At 37.8% G+C, this 13,335-nt stretch overlaps 1 protein-coding gene across 2 annotated transcripts; it reads right to left on the bottom strand.

Annotated features, from left to right (window-relative positions):
* Nucleotides 1–33: 33 nt before the first annotated feature.
* On the bottom strand, nucleotides 34–12,909 carry LOC306992821 (uncharacterized protein). 2 transcript variants are annotated; one of them, XM_079602039.1, is made up of 8 exons: nucleotides 12,544–12,909; nucleotides 8,924–8,975; nucleotides 8,216–8,260; nucleotides 6,117–6,335; nucleotides 5,757–6,029; nucleotides 4,580–4,855; nucleotides 3,203–3,445; nucleotides 34–1,421 (listed from the first exon to the last, which is right to left on the bottom strand). In XM_079602039.1, exons 1-8 carry the CDS (start codon nucleotides 12,613–12,615, stop codon nucleotides 1,186–1,188), a joined length of 1,416 nt encoding a protein of 471 aa, XP_079458165.1. In that variant the 5' UTR covers nucleotides 12,616–12,909; the 3' UTR covers nucleotides 34–1,185. The 2 variants fall into 2 exon arrangements, with proteins under 2 accessions (XP_079458165.1, XP_079458166.1); XM_079602040.1 differs by lacking the exon at nucleotides 12,544–12,909 and adding an exon at nucleotides 11,994–12,226.
* Nucleotides 12,910–13,335: the final 426 nt, after the last annotated feature.

Genomic DNA, 13,335 nt, shown 5'->3' with positions numbered 1-13,335 from the left:
TTACTGTAGTGTTCACTTTGTGTGGTTTTCGAGGAGTCGACTTTGGAGGTTCATGCATTGTATTTGCAAATGTAAATGACGTGAGAATTTAACGGAGGCTATTATAACTTAATTTATTTAAACATTAAATGTTGAAGAAGAGGTTGAGTATAAATGAATATGAAATATATTGCATATACATTTTGCAAAATCGAGCTACGGACACTGAATGGCTTTTCTCGGCTAAATATAACGTTACTTGACAAGCAGTTTTATTGAGATCTTTTCATGCTTGAAAGTGATTACATGAGACATGAAACATTTCGGCACGTTGTGCTGTATCTTTCAACATACCTTCTGATGTTCATTCATGTGTATGCTATAACAAGAACTGGAGTAGGCTGTGTCAGAAAAGAAAGACTCAAAAATATTTATAGAAAATGTACCCATTTAAACTTGTTTTTATTATTCAGTTTGGGTAAACGTATATGGTGTTAATATATATATATATAGAAAATAAATATTTGTGTGTGCCTTAAAAGTGGTTAGAATTTTTTTTATCGGAATCGGCTAAAATCGGTATCGGCAGGTCAAACTCAATCGGAGATCGGAATCGGCCTAGAAAATTGTAATCAGTGCATCTCTAATCGGAAGTCAAAATGAGAATTGATTACTGGTAAATAGTAATGTGGTGCTTTTTCTTCCAGGTTCTTTCATCCTTTTTCTTTGCTTGTTTGTTTCTTCTCCTGTTTTCCATTGTTACACCAAATTCTGTGGATTTTACGTCCATTTTAAGGATTTAGTTGAATTTTCCTATTGGAAGTTGTGGTGCCGTGTGACGTATGGGCTCACTAGCCACGCCCCCACACGAGCTCGCGCGGCAGAGGAGGAGATTATTTGCTTTGTAAGAATATTCATGTCTCTAATATTATTTATAAACATTTTAAAATGACTGAATATAAGACTGTAATTGTAAACGATAACACATATATATATACTATATATATTTTGCCCTCGGTTCGTCCCCCCTGTCTCTGCTGGGCTCTGCCCATTTTCCAGCGTTTTTCAAATATTGCCAGTGGATGGAGTTAGGCTCTGACCAGGTTACCCTTTAAAGATTCGTTCAAAATGACCGTTCATGACCGACCCATCATTATTCTCCAGGTCCCATTGTGTGGTACACCTCCTCCTGCCTCGTAACCCACCTCAGCCCTGTCCTTGCTCTCGGAGTTGGACTTGATTGAAGTCTCCACCTGTCCACCTGTTAGTCGCCGGAAAACTCATTCCTCCGCGTTTCCTGCGCCTCAGCGCGACCACCACGATCAGCCCGATCAGCACCGCGATCAACACCCCGAGGACCATCAGAATCGCAGCCATCATGATGGGCAGCACATTTACAGACTCTGACTCTGCTTGTGCGAGAAAGGAGGAGAATGCATTTTCTAATGCAAAAAAAAAAAAGAAGTGGTGAAGTAAGAATTGGAAGTGACTAGTTCATTATGAGTAATGTCAACATTAAAATGCACTGAAAATGGAAGTGTTCATTCAGTTTTGTGTGCAAACTGGGTGTAGCCGATACTTTGAGAACCGTTTCTGCTGTTGATTACCACATAAAATAATTTAGACTCGTCTCTCAGCTTACAATAACAAATGTTTTGTTTTTTTGGCAGGTTATTATCGTTAAACTAAAACCTGAAATTAAGTAATAGCTGAAATTAAAGGGCACCTATTATGACATTTAAAATGTTCCTAATGTTGTTTAGGGAGTCCCCAACAACAGTTTTACGTGCATACAATGTCAAAAAAACACTTTGGTTTTCGTATAATATGCATTTATTTTTACCTGATTTGGTCACCGACTCCCAAATGATTCGTTCAACGACACGTTTTTCCAAACCCCTCCTTTGCGCGGCGCTAATCTGCGATTGGTCAGATGACCCAGCAGTATTTACAGAGATAATACTTATTGTTTAACACGGAGTACAATGATGCTTTTATCAATTAAATCGTGTTATAATAATGATTATAGTCCACTGCTTTGTAGTTTGTAGTAAAAAACTAAAAATAAGATAAAGAATTTAGCGAGCATAGCCCAGAGTTCATATTGTAAAAGCACAATCAGTCTTTGTTTGCATTAGCCCGATGCATAAACATAACGTTTTTACAAAAAAAAAAAAATGCAGTTACGTTACTATGAGGTATTACTCTATTCATTAAGACAACTCCGAAAACAACGACAAACACTTCACATATCTCAATACAATTGTCATTGAAGACCTAGAAGCTAAACGGTGCTTACACAACAAACAAAATAATTATTAAGCATGCTACATAAAACATAAATGCAACAATTATTAATAACACTTACAGGTTGTGATACGGAGGAGGAAGCTGATGCAAATACACTTGGAACTGAACCTTCCTTCAATATCAGCCAGCTCGCGAATCCAAGTTTGATTGCATTTAAAAAGCAATCGTCTTCAAAATGGCGCGAACAAAGCACAAGGCTCGGACTAATACTTCTGTGGTATAGTTGTATATATGAATTGTAGCCACTTAGTCTTCAAATGCTCCTCCTCGGGCAGATGAAAAAAGTTGGCTTTTGAGTCGCACTTCAGAACACAGCGTCTCGTCGCCATGATATTTTCCCTGGGCTTGGAGCGCAATAAGTGGGCGTATCGTATTCAAATAACTTGACAAGTTGACGTCATCTAGTCAAAGAAAAAGCTTCGGTCTTCTAACGATTCATAAAAATGACTCAGAGTCGACTCTTACTTTTGAAAGACAATAACTTTATATACGGTGCACTTTCATATTTCAAACTTTGCAGGATGTTTTTGTTCACTTAGATCTATGTTACACACTACATGAAAGGTACATTTCAAAATTCCATAATAGGTGCCCTTTAAGTAGTTGAGATTTTACTTATTTTATTTCAATTAGTTGCCAATTTCAACATTTCAAATTTTCATTAAGTTTCAGTTGAAGCAATAAAATTACAAAAAAAAAGTAAATAAAAAACCTAATAAAAAATAAATAAACTATAAAACAAAACTAATTCAAAATATGAATCAAAACTATAACAGAATATTAATTATACTAAAATAACACTGGCTTATGGAGATGAAGTCTAAGTAGCGTGTGTGTGTGTGTGTTTGTGTGTGTGTATGTATGTATGTGTGTGTGTGTGTATGTATGTGTGTGTGTGTGTGTGTTTAGGTACCTTTGTAGCTGTAAATGTTGCTGAAACGGGAGAAACCTTTCCCACACTCCATCCGGCAGCTGTACAGTCCTTCTTTCTCCACGGTAATACTGTCTGTGTTTTCAGGCAGTCTTTCGCGTGCAAATGAGTCATTAAGAAGTGTGCGATACCAGCAGTAGGTCTTGCAGTCGTCAGGACAGTCTCTACAGAAACACCTCAGACTCGGAGAAGATGTTGAATCCACTGTAGTAGCAGGAGGTCCACCTGTACCACACACACGCACGCACACACACACACACACACACACACACACACACACATAACTGATATATTCATACATATCTAATTTGTACTGCAAACATACTTAGTGTAAAGTATTATTATATATAAATATTGCTTACATATATTATTTATTTATATTAGTATTATTGTTATTATTATTAATGTAATCCCACTTCTTCTTCTTCTTCTTATTATTATATAGTACCACATGATGTTCTAACATACACCTTAAGGTGCTACTTGGACACGTCATCAGTGATGAACCCGGTCAACAGGTGTTTCGGGTCTTAAATCAACAGACACCCTCGCCCGGGCGACCCTGCCGGGGGTGATCAGTCCCCGGCCTGTGTCCAAGTGGCATGCTACTCCACGGATCTCCCCTCCGGATCCACAGCCATCGTGAGGCTTTTTCGGCAGCCTCAGTGATGTTCTTTATGGCTCGCCTGCACAGTTGACCTTTAACTCCAAGGATTTTGAGTGTTCGGAGCAACGACTGTCCAGCAAAGCCCCGGCATCCGACCTTCACTGGCTCACTGCGTGCTTTCCAGCCGCCGCTCCTGCACTCCTCCACCAGCTCCGCATACTTGGCTCTCTTGCGCTCATTTGCCTCCTCCAGTCTGTCTTCCCAGGGGACCGTAAGCTCCACTATGACCACCTGCCTGGTTGACTCAGATGTTATCACCACTCGGGAACTTGAGCAGCCTTCCCAGGTCCACTTGAAGGTGCCAGTCTCTTTCGGTTACTGATGGAATTTGTGACCCCTCCAAGGTAAAGCGGAACCAATCGGCCACTTTGCCTTTCTTTAAAACCAGGGACCTGAACTTGGCTGGCTTAAAGCTCATCCTTGCCCATAGGATGAGGCGTTGGAGCCCCTGAAGAAGCCATCTGCATCCTGGAACTGAAGCTGGTCATCCATGAAGGCTCTTATGGGTGGCTGCCGAGTACCAGATCTAGACATGACATACATATAATACTGTATATGTATGACACTCTTACATATACAGTATTCAGGAATGCCATGGCACCATGTCCAAAAAATACTTTCTAGTTCTAGTACTATCTAGTAGTGGTTGTGTATAAATGAAGCGTGAGGTGAGGTGTTATTGTAATGATTACCTATAACCTTTAACTCCTGGACATCAGAATCTCCTTCCTGCTGGGCAGCTCCTGGACTGATGTGGCTGTACCTGTAGGTGGCGTGACATCTGTACTCTCCGGTATCATCGTGTGTGGCGTTGGTGATGATGTAAGTGTCTTCCACGGTTGCGATTGACTTATTATTCTTAAAGAATTCAGCCTTTTCTGCTTTCCCATTCCAGACTCCACAGCTGAGAGCCACACTCTCCCCCACCAGTGCAGGACCGGCTGGAGGATCCAACATCACCCTGAGCGCTGACACACACACACACACACACACACACACACACACACACACAGGTCAGACATCCATCATCCTCTGCTGCAAGAACCTCATGCTTCAGTTAAAAATCCCATCATATTGAAGATGGCTTTGAATTTATATACTGATGACATCATGTTGCCCTAACAGGTGTATTCAAATTTCTGTCCAATCAAATGCTTTCTAGAATAAGAGACCCTCATGCAACCAAGCAGCAAATCTGACATAAACTACAGGCTATTGGCTGTTTAAGAAAAAGGGATTCAACAGGAAATGTCAGCACTGGAAAAAAAAAATCTTTGAATTTTAATCTATAATTCTCAACTTTGTCTTTGTGATGCAAATGAGTAAATAGTTGTAAATGCAGTATACATGAGTATAGAGCTATAAACCCTGGTCTTAGAGAAGTGTTAGACTTTATATTGAGGTCTGACTTTTATAGACTTTGGTGTTTTGGCAAGTCTGAGCTCAGTTTGAGCTGTTGTTGAGGTGACAGATGTGAGGCGTCTTTTTCTCAACATCTGAGAATCAGTTCCCATTTGCTCTCCAGTCTGGAAGCCATTGATATTTAGAGGATATTGTTTGTAATTTTTGAAAAACTGATTCAAGGAGTCAGAAATCCTTAATCTAAACCAGAGAACATGGTCTATTACTTGACTATTACATTCAGATTTAATTATTGTGAAAATTCAATATACTCTGACATCTCTTGCTTAACATGTGTAGAGCCTGTAAGACTGATGGGAACTAGCTGGCAACTTGTGATCAGGAAAAAAAGTTATAGGAAAGTCAGTGGGATCCAATGTTGTTTTGGATCCCATTAAATTGAATTGAATTGCATGGACACAGATAATCTACAAATCATGGAACTACATGAAAGAAGGAAGGAGTCACCTGTCATTTTCAGCGTCACTGCATTGCTTCGTCGTGTACCGTTCCTGCACCAGAAAGTGGCTCTTTTTGCCTCTTTAAATTCTGCAAAGATCACAGCCGTCTTCTTCCCCTTATTAACAGTGGTTCCTAGCCTGAAGCCGCTCTCTCCCCGCAACGCAAAACAGTTCCAGCCATCCGGATCATCTTCCACCTGCAGCACCAGGTTTTTTCCACTAACTCTGTGCATCACAGCGCCACCTATAGATGGAGAGAGCTGAGCGTGAGGCTCCAGCTCTGAGAGAGAGAGAGATGATGAGAAACAGCAGGAGGAACAGAGGATCGTGAGGGAACGTTTAGAGTTAGTTAGGATGGTGTTCATACGTTCGACAGTGAGTATATACGGCTCGCTCTTCGATCCGCCACGCTCACATTCGTACTTCCCGTTGTTTTTTGATGTCACTGCAGTAACAAGCATTACAGAATCCTGATGTGATTGTGGATCTCCATTAATGAACCATTTTATCGGTCCATGCCCTCCTTTACAGATCAGAGTGACGTCATCTCCAACAAACACAGCTGGGAACCTCGGCAGGAGAGACACTGAGAGAAAGAAAACAGACGCGTAAGCAGAGGTAGACAAAAACACAACTTCCTTACTTGAGTAAAAGTACAGATACTACTAGTCAAATATTACTCCATTACAAGTAAAAGTTGTAAAGACCAATTTTTACTTAAGTAAAAGTAAAGAAGTACTCGTTTTTAAAAGTACTTAAGTATCAAAAGTAAAAAGTAAATGTCAATGCATTGTTTTATTATTGTTGCATTGTTGCATGTAATACTTACAGTACCTTATGCCTCTGAATTTATGCCGGTCTACCCTCATATAAATATCACATGTATTTCTATAACACAGTTCCAGTCGTGGGATTGAATAAGTCACTCAATAACGTCCACAATGGTTTCGGACACACAAATGGCTGGTCCCAGTTTTTGGGCTTTTAGTATGAATATGTTACTGTTATCTATAAGCTAGTGTCCTCCAAAACAATAACAAAATTTGCATTAAGAAGACCAAACCCAACGTTGAAAATGAAAATCATGTTGATGTCAGAATCCAATGTCAGATTGACGTTAATCTCCAACGTTGCACAGACGTTGTATTGTGGTTGAAAATCGGGTTGAGGTCAGAAACCAACATCAGTCGAGTTCTGACGTCAACCAGACTTTCATTTACAACCCAAATGCGACCAAATCATCCCTGACGTTACTACTCTCTACTCGAGGACCTGGACAGAAATGTAGTGTAGTAAAAAGTACGATATTTGTCTTTCAAATGTAGTGAAGTTAAAGTAAAAAGTTTCCAGAAAAAAATAATACTCAAGTAAAGTACAGATACTCAAAAAGTGTACTTAAGTACAGTACTCAAGTAAATGTACTTTGTTACTGTCCACCTCTGCGCGTAAGAGACACGTCTTCTGTAACGCCAGGTTGTCTGACTACTATTGTAAAATACACTGCCCGTCAAAAAAAGTTACTGTTTTGGATTTAAATATGCAAATGTTTAAGAGTTTATGATTGGATGGTTATTGCAGTGATTATTATGTTTCTAGCATGTTATATGTTTGGCAGCAGTTCTTCTAACTCTAACTGGTGGAGTGTGTAGCTTTTCATTTCTGAAACAATCATGTATGAAGAACATCATGTTCATATTCCAGGATGACAGTGTCCAGATTCATCAGGCTCAGATTGTGAAAGAATGGTTGTGAAGAATCATTTCCACACATGAGTCCAGAGCTTACATTCATTGACAGTGTTTGGGACGTGCGGGAGGAGACTTTACAGAGCGCTGGACTCGTGCATTGACAACACAAGATCTTGAGGAAAATAACATCACAGCATTTAGTAATGTACGATGGAAACACATTTACAGAATAAATCCCTCAATGTCAAAAAACTCCCTTGACTTCGCCTCAACCGAGAATGTGATTGGATAACAGGACTAACCAGTGGACCAATCACATCACAGCATCTCAAATGTTGGTTTGATCATTCCGTCTGAGCAAAAAAAAAAAAGGTTCAGGTTTTCTGTCGATTTGAAATGTGCAACAAGTGATCTTGATAAAAATAAACTTAAGCTGCTGGTTTCTAACATTGGGATCTTAGAAAATGATTTATTATTATTTGTTTTTTATTATTATGTAGGAGACAGGCTGTTCAGTCTTCAGCGGACTTCTCGAGGAACCACGACAGGAACTACTTTGGACAAGGTTTGAGGTTGATTATAAATGACCCTCAGTGAGGTAATTACTGACACTAGAAACATTAGAGACATATTCTGGTCTGGTAAAGTGATGAGGTTTCCTGCACCAAAGTGCTGCAGATCTGCATTGGTTCTTTATTAATGCTGTGCTTTATAATATAGTATCTGAAGTTTTTTCAGCTCCTCTGATCTTGTGCACAATGAAAATGTGTGTATTTACCTGCTGGTGGTTGTGCCTTGTCTTCTCTTATGAGAGCCAACAACACTGTGAGATAAAAAAGATAAATCAGATTATTTCTGCACTAAGAAACTACATCTTTAATTTTAATCTGCAGCTTCATTGACATTGAAATGAGACGGCAGCACCCAGTCAGTTTTCGTGAATCATGGTTCAAGAGTGGGGTATTGGCGATTGGCCCACTGGGAAAAGTTCAGGTGCTCCCGATGGCCAGTCTACTCCACAGCCAATCACAGGCCCTCTCCTCGCTCGGGTCCTGGGGCTTTGGCCCCGCCAACCCTATTGTTAATGTGGCCCTGCTGTGCTGATATTGTGCATCATAATTTGTTCAAAATATTGGCTACAAATACAACAACTATTTGAAAATAAATCTTTAACAATTATCTTTGTAAAAAAAAATTGGCAGTGAAATGCAAATCTGTGTAACAAAATAATCATATAGGCAATATAATTAATATTTCTGTGAAATCTGCAATAAAATTCTGGAAAAAATGGAACATTTTCAACATTTAATGTCAATTAACCAGACAAACAAAGCTTATTAAATCATTCGCTTCTTCTGTTGCATGAACACTGCAAACTGGTTGGTTTGAATGAAACTTCAACATGAATGTTGACAATATTAAATATCAACAAAATCAGAAATCCATTACAGACAATAAGACGCTGCATAAACTCTTGTGTTTTTACCTGACAGTGTCAGCAGAGACCTCATGTTCATCAGCCGAGCCGCGCTGTCCGTCTGTCAGAAAGAGAAATATGGAGAAGTGGACTTCAACAATAACCAAACAAAAATAAAACAATAGGTAGTTATATGTAAGGTGTTTACAAATTCAAAACAGTCCAAAAACACAATTACTTCTTCAAATGAAGCAAAAGTGTTCTGAGGGGAGGCAATCTGGCTTTGCCAAGAAGAACGGTGACATGAGCTATGACTATTCTGTAATCTAATTTAGGACACAGAGCCATATCCGGTTTCACTGGCATCTGAACATTGTGCAGTTGCGCTTGAACAGATTGTCCAAAAACCGTGTGGCTTCAAACATTAGTCAACGCATTCATCTGATCCAGACCAGTAACACATTCAATCCTTGTTGGTCAAGAACTGGAGGACTCCGCTATATGCAGTCCTGCATGATTCCTGTAAAATGAGCTTGACTGGAAGCATAGACTGAGCCGATCACTGACAAAATCCCACGGCCACGTCTACTATGATTTGGCCTTTACAGAGTACAGTCTTGAAGCTGAGAGTGTGTCTGCACTCTCCATTGGAGCGCTCGAGCGCTTTCCATTCGGCAGTTGGTCTCGCTCCACGTTAAGCTCCCTTATAATGTTTGATCTGTCTTGCTCTGGAATGGATTGCGAGACCTCACAGCTGTTGCTCTCCCTCTGTGTCAGATGGAAACTACCTTGTGAGAAAGAGCAGCCAGATCTTTGGCAATCTGGACTGCTTGCTTCCTTCTCTGCTCTTCAGACAATCGTCCATATAGAAGTTCTTGTAAACAGGGTTACACCTCTTTCCGCCTCCACGTGAATGCGCACACTCATTGGGCAGATGACTTGGATTTAGTAGAGACAGATCTGTGTTGTTAGTTGTATGACTGCACACCCGAGTTTCATAACAGGCACTGGTTTTCCCCTTGATCTTGTTTTAGCCACTCATTGACAATAACAGGAAATTCCTCCAGCCGCAGCGATTTGGAAACATGTTTCATGGTTTTCTCTCTTCATTGTAAAATACAAATAGCAGAGGCCCATTCAAACCAAGGGGGCAAATGGATTTTATTTTAATTTTTTACATTTGATAATTAACCCTTTAAAGCATATACGATCACACCGGTGTGATTAGAACGTTCAGTGCGTCACGTGATCAACTGCTAAATTAAAATATGGCCGGTACTCAGCGGTCGTCATTTATAAAGTTCTCAATCATATACTGTTTATACTCGTCATTTATAAAGTTCTCAGTCATATACTGTTTATTCTCGTCATTTATAAAGTTCTCAATCATATACTGTTTATTCTCGTCATTTATAAAGTTCTCAATCATATACTGTTTATTCTCGTCATTTATAAAGTTCTCAGTCATATACTGTTTATTCTCGTCATTTATAAAGTTCTCAATCATATACTGTTTATTCTCGTCATTTATAAAGTTCTCAGTCATATACTGTTTATTCTCGTCATTTATAAAGTTCTCAATCATATACTGTTTATACTCGTCATTTATAAAGTTCTCAATCATATACTGTTTATTCTCGTCATTTATAAAGTTCTCAGTCATATACTGTTTATTCTCGTCATTTATAAAGTTCTCAGTCATATACTGTTTATTCTCGTCATTTATAAAGTTCTCACTCATTTATAAAGTTCTCAATCATATACTGTTTATTCTCGTCATTTATAAAGTTCTCAGTCATATACTGTTTATTCTCGTCATTTATAAAGTTCTCAATCATATACTGTTTATTCTCGTCATTTATAAAGTTCTCAGTCATATACTGTTTATTCTCGTCATTTATAAAGTTCTCACTCATTTATAAAGTTCTCAATCATATACTGTTTATTCTCGTCATTTATAAAGTTCTCAATCATATACTGTTTATACTCGTCATTTATAAAGTTCTCAATCATATACTGTTTATTCTCGTCATTTATAAAGTTCTCAGTCATATACTGTTTATTCTCGTCATTTATAAAGTTCTCAGTCATATACTGTTTATTCTCGTCATTTATAAAGTTCTCACTCATTTATAAAGTTCTCAATCATATACTGTTTATTCTCGTCATTTATAAAGTTCTCAGTCATATACTGTTTATTCTCGTCATTTATAAAGTTCTCACTCATTTATAAAGTTCTCAATCATATACTGTTTATTCTCGTCATTTATAAAGTTCTCACTCATTTATAAAGTTCTCAATCATATACTGTTTATTCTCGTCATTTATAAAGTTCTTAGTCATATACTGTTTATTCTCGTCATTTATAAAGTTCTCAGTCATATACTGTTTATTTAATGTTTCTGACATTTACATACAGATAAGTAATTAGCATTCATAGTTTGTAAAATATGGAAGTGGCAATAATCCACTTATCCACTTAAGTGGATGTGTTTTATTGATATCCGATATGGGAAAAAGTTTACTTTAATCTTAGAATATTGTTATACAAAATGAATAGTGCCCCAAAGTTGTTGAATATCTTTGTTTTGAAGCTATCCCCCGGTTCCACAGACCAGGTTTAATGTTTAAGCCAAGAAAGTCCTAGACTAAAGTGCATGTTTGAGCTGTTTTAACCGAAAGCAACTTGCACTGAGATATCTTAAAATATGACAGTGATATTGTTTTGTCTCAAGATGCACACCAGTAATGTTATGTTCTAAGGCACGTTTATAAATGTTACTAAATGTCCTTATTAAACTAAGGCCTAATCCTGGCTTAATCTAACCCCTGTCTGTGAAACCAGGCCTTAATGTCACACAGACATAAGTGATTTATGCAGTGACTTATATTCATATATATTAATCATGTTGATAACAACAATGTTGACATTTTTAAATTAAAAAAATATTACATATTAATCATGTCAATTTCTTGCACCTGTCATAGATGTCCAAATTATGTCCAAAAAAATTACCAGTTCAAAGGTCAAATGTTGAACGTCAATATGACGTCCAAGTTGGACGTCCAAATAGTGGACCTAGTTTGGACGTCCAATGTTTAGTGGGTTTCGAATGGAATTAAACAACAAGCAGCCTACCTTTGGTGTCTTGTTCATCATATTTATTTTCATACAAAAGCAACAAACTTAAATTCCAGAAGAAAGAACTGTCCGGCTTGTTTCATTCCTCCTCTGCAGTCGCTATCTCCAATATCTCTCGGCTGAGTTTAAGGCGAGGCGCATCTCAAAGGAGCCTATTGTTTATAGTGGAGCACACTAAAGATAACAGTAGCGAAGACTAACATATTCATACTTCAATTTTGATTTCATGACGACTAAGATGTGATGCTTTTTCAATCTTGGATTTTCTCAGTTATTGCAACATATCGAGTTTAAGCAACAACATTGTGTAGTAAGTTTGGAGCATGAATTTCACTCATCTGTTATTTTTAGGCTTCAATATACACTTTCTACTGCTTGTCTACATCATATAGTACATATAAACACAAGCAGACATTGTCACACATTGACTGAACAAGATAAACCATAACAAACAATTCTCTCTTTTTTAAAGTGTGCGCACAACTTTTTTTAAATGGCCGTGCAAGTTTGCCAAGTGGTTCATAATGTTGTAAAAGATGATACCTACATGTTCCACCGTGTGTGCAGTCCGTGGATGACGAGAAATAGCGGCGTCTTCCTCATGCAGCTCCCGATGCATTCTCAGCAACACTACAGTGATATCCTTACTCTACATTAACATGCACGCTCGTTCTCTCCACGGAAAACTTTTTTCCTCAGAACTGCACCTCCGTCAGATCAGTCAATTTGATCCAATGCAGTCCATCGACGAAGACTTAAATCCCAACAAATAAAACCAGCTCCCATTACGGTCAAACCTTTTGACTTTCTAGACTTTCAATCGAGCTAATCATTATGATAGAATTCACATTTTTTATTTCTGTGGTTCTCTCAGCATATTTATAGTCACATGCGATGAAACATTCTTGTACATGACTGCCTTTTTCTTTCTTTTTCTTTCTTGAGTTTTTTCCACGCATTTTTTGAAATGTGAATGTATATTAAAAAATATGAAAAAAGCAATGTTTTATTTATTATTGTGATTATTATTATCATTGCTGCAGTTCAAACAGAGACTAAAAGGTCAAAATCCTGATGTCAATCTATTCTACAGCATACTAAAACTACTGCTTTATCATTATTTATAATATAAATTAATTTATATTTATTTATACATGCATAAATAAATAATTTATATAAAATAGTTAATAGTTATAGATACTTAAAATAACATATAGGCCTATATTTTTGTGTGTAGGCCTATATTTACAGTAGTATGCATTCTGGGAGTTCTTAATCTGCATTTTGGGTTCACATTTATAATATCATAATCTGGTGTATTATTGTGGTTATGATAATG

Source organism: Phoxinus phoxinus, assembly GCF_949152265.1.
Source record: "Phoxinus phoxinus genome assembly, chromosome: 24".
NCBI classification, from domain to species: Eukaryota; Metazoa; Chordata; class Actinopteri; order Cypriniformes; family Leuciscidae; genus Phoxinus; species Phoxinus phoxinus.
This window is presented reverse-complemented; position numbering and strand designations above follow the sequence as displayed.

Coding starts and splice junctions, on each gene's coding strand:
- LOC306992821 (XM_079602039.1), bottom strand. CDS start 12,615: ATGCATCGGGAGCTGCATGAGGAAGACGCCGCTATTTCTCGTCATCCA. Junction 3,446..4,579: donor CCAGGAGTTAAAGGTTATAG/GTAATCATTACA, acceptor TGTGTGGTACAG/GTGGACCTCCTGCTACTACA. Junction 1,422..3,202: donor CAACATTTACAGCTACAAAG/GTACCTAAACAC, acceptor TTTTTGCATTAG/AAAATGCATTCTCCTCCTTT.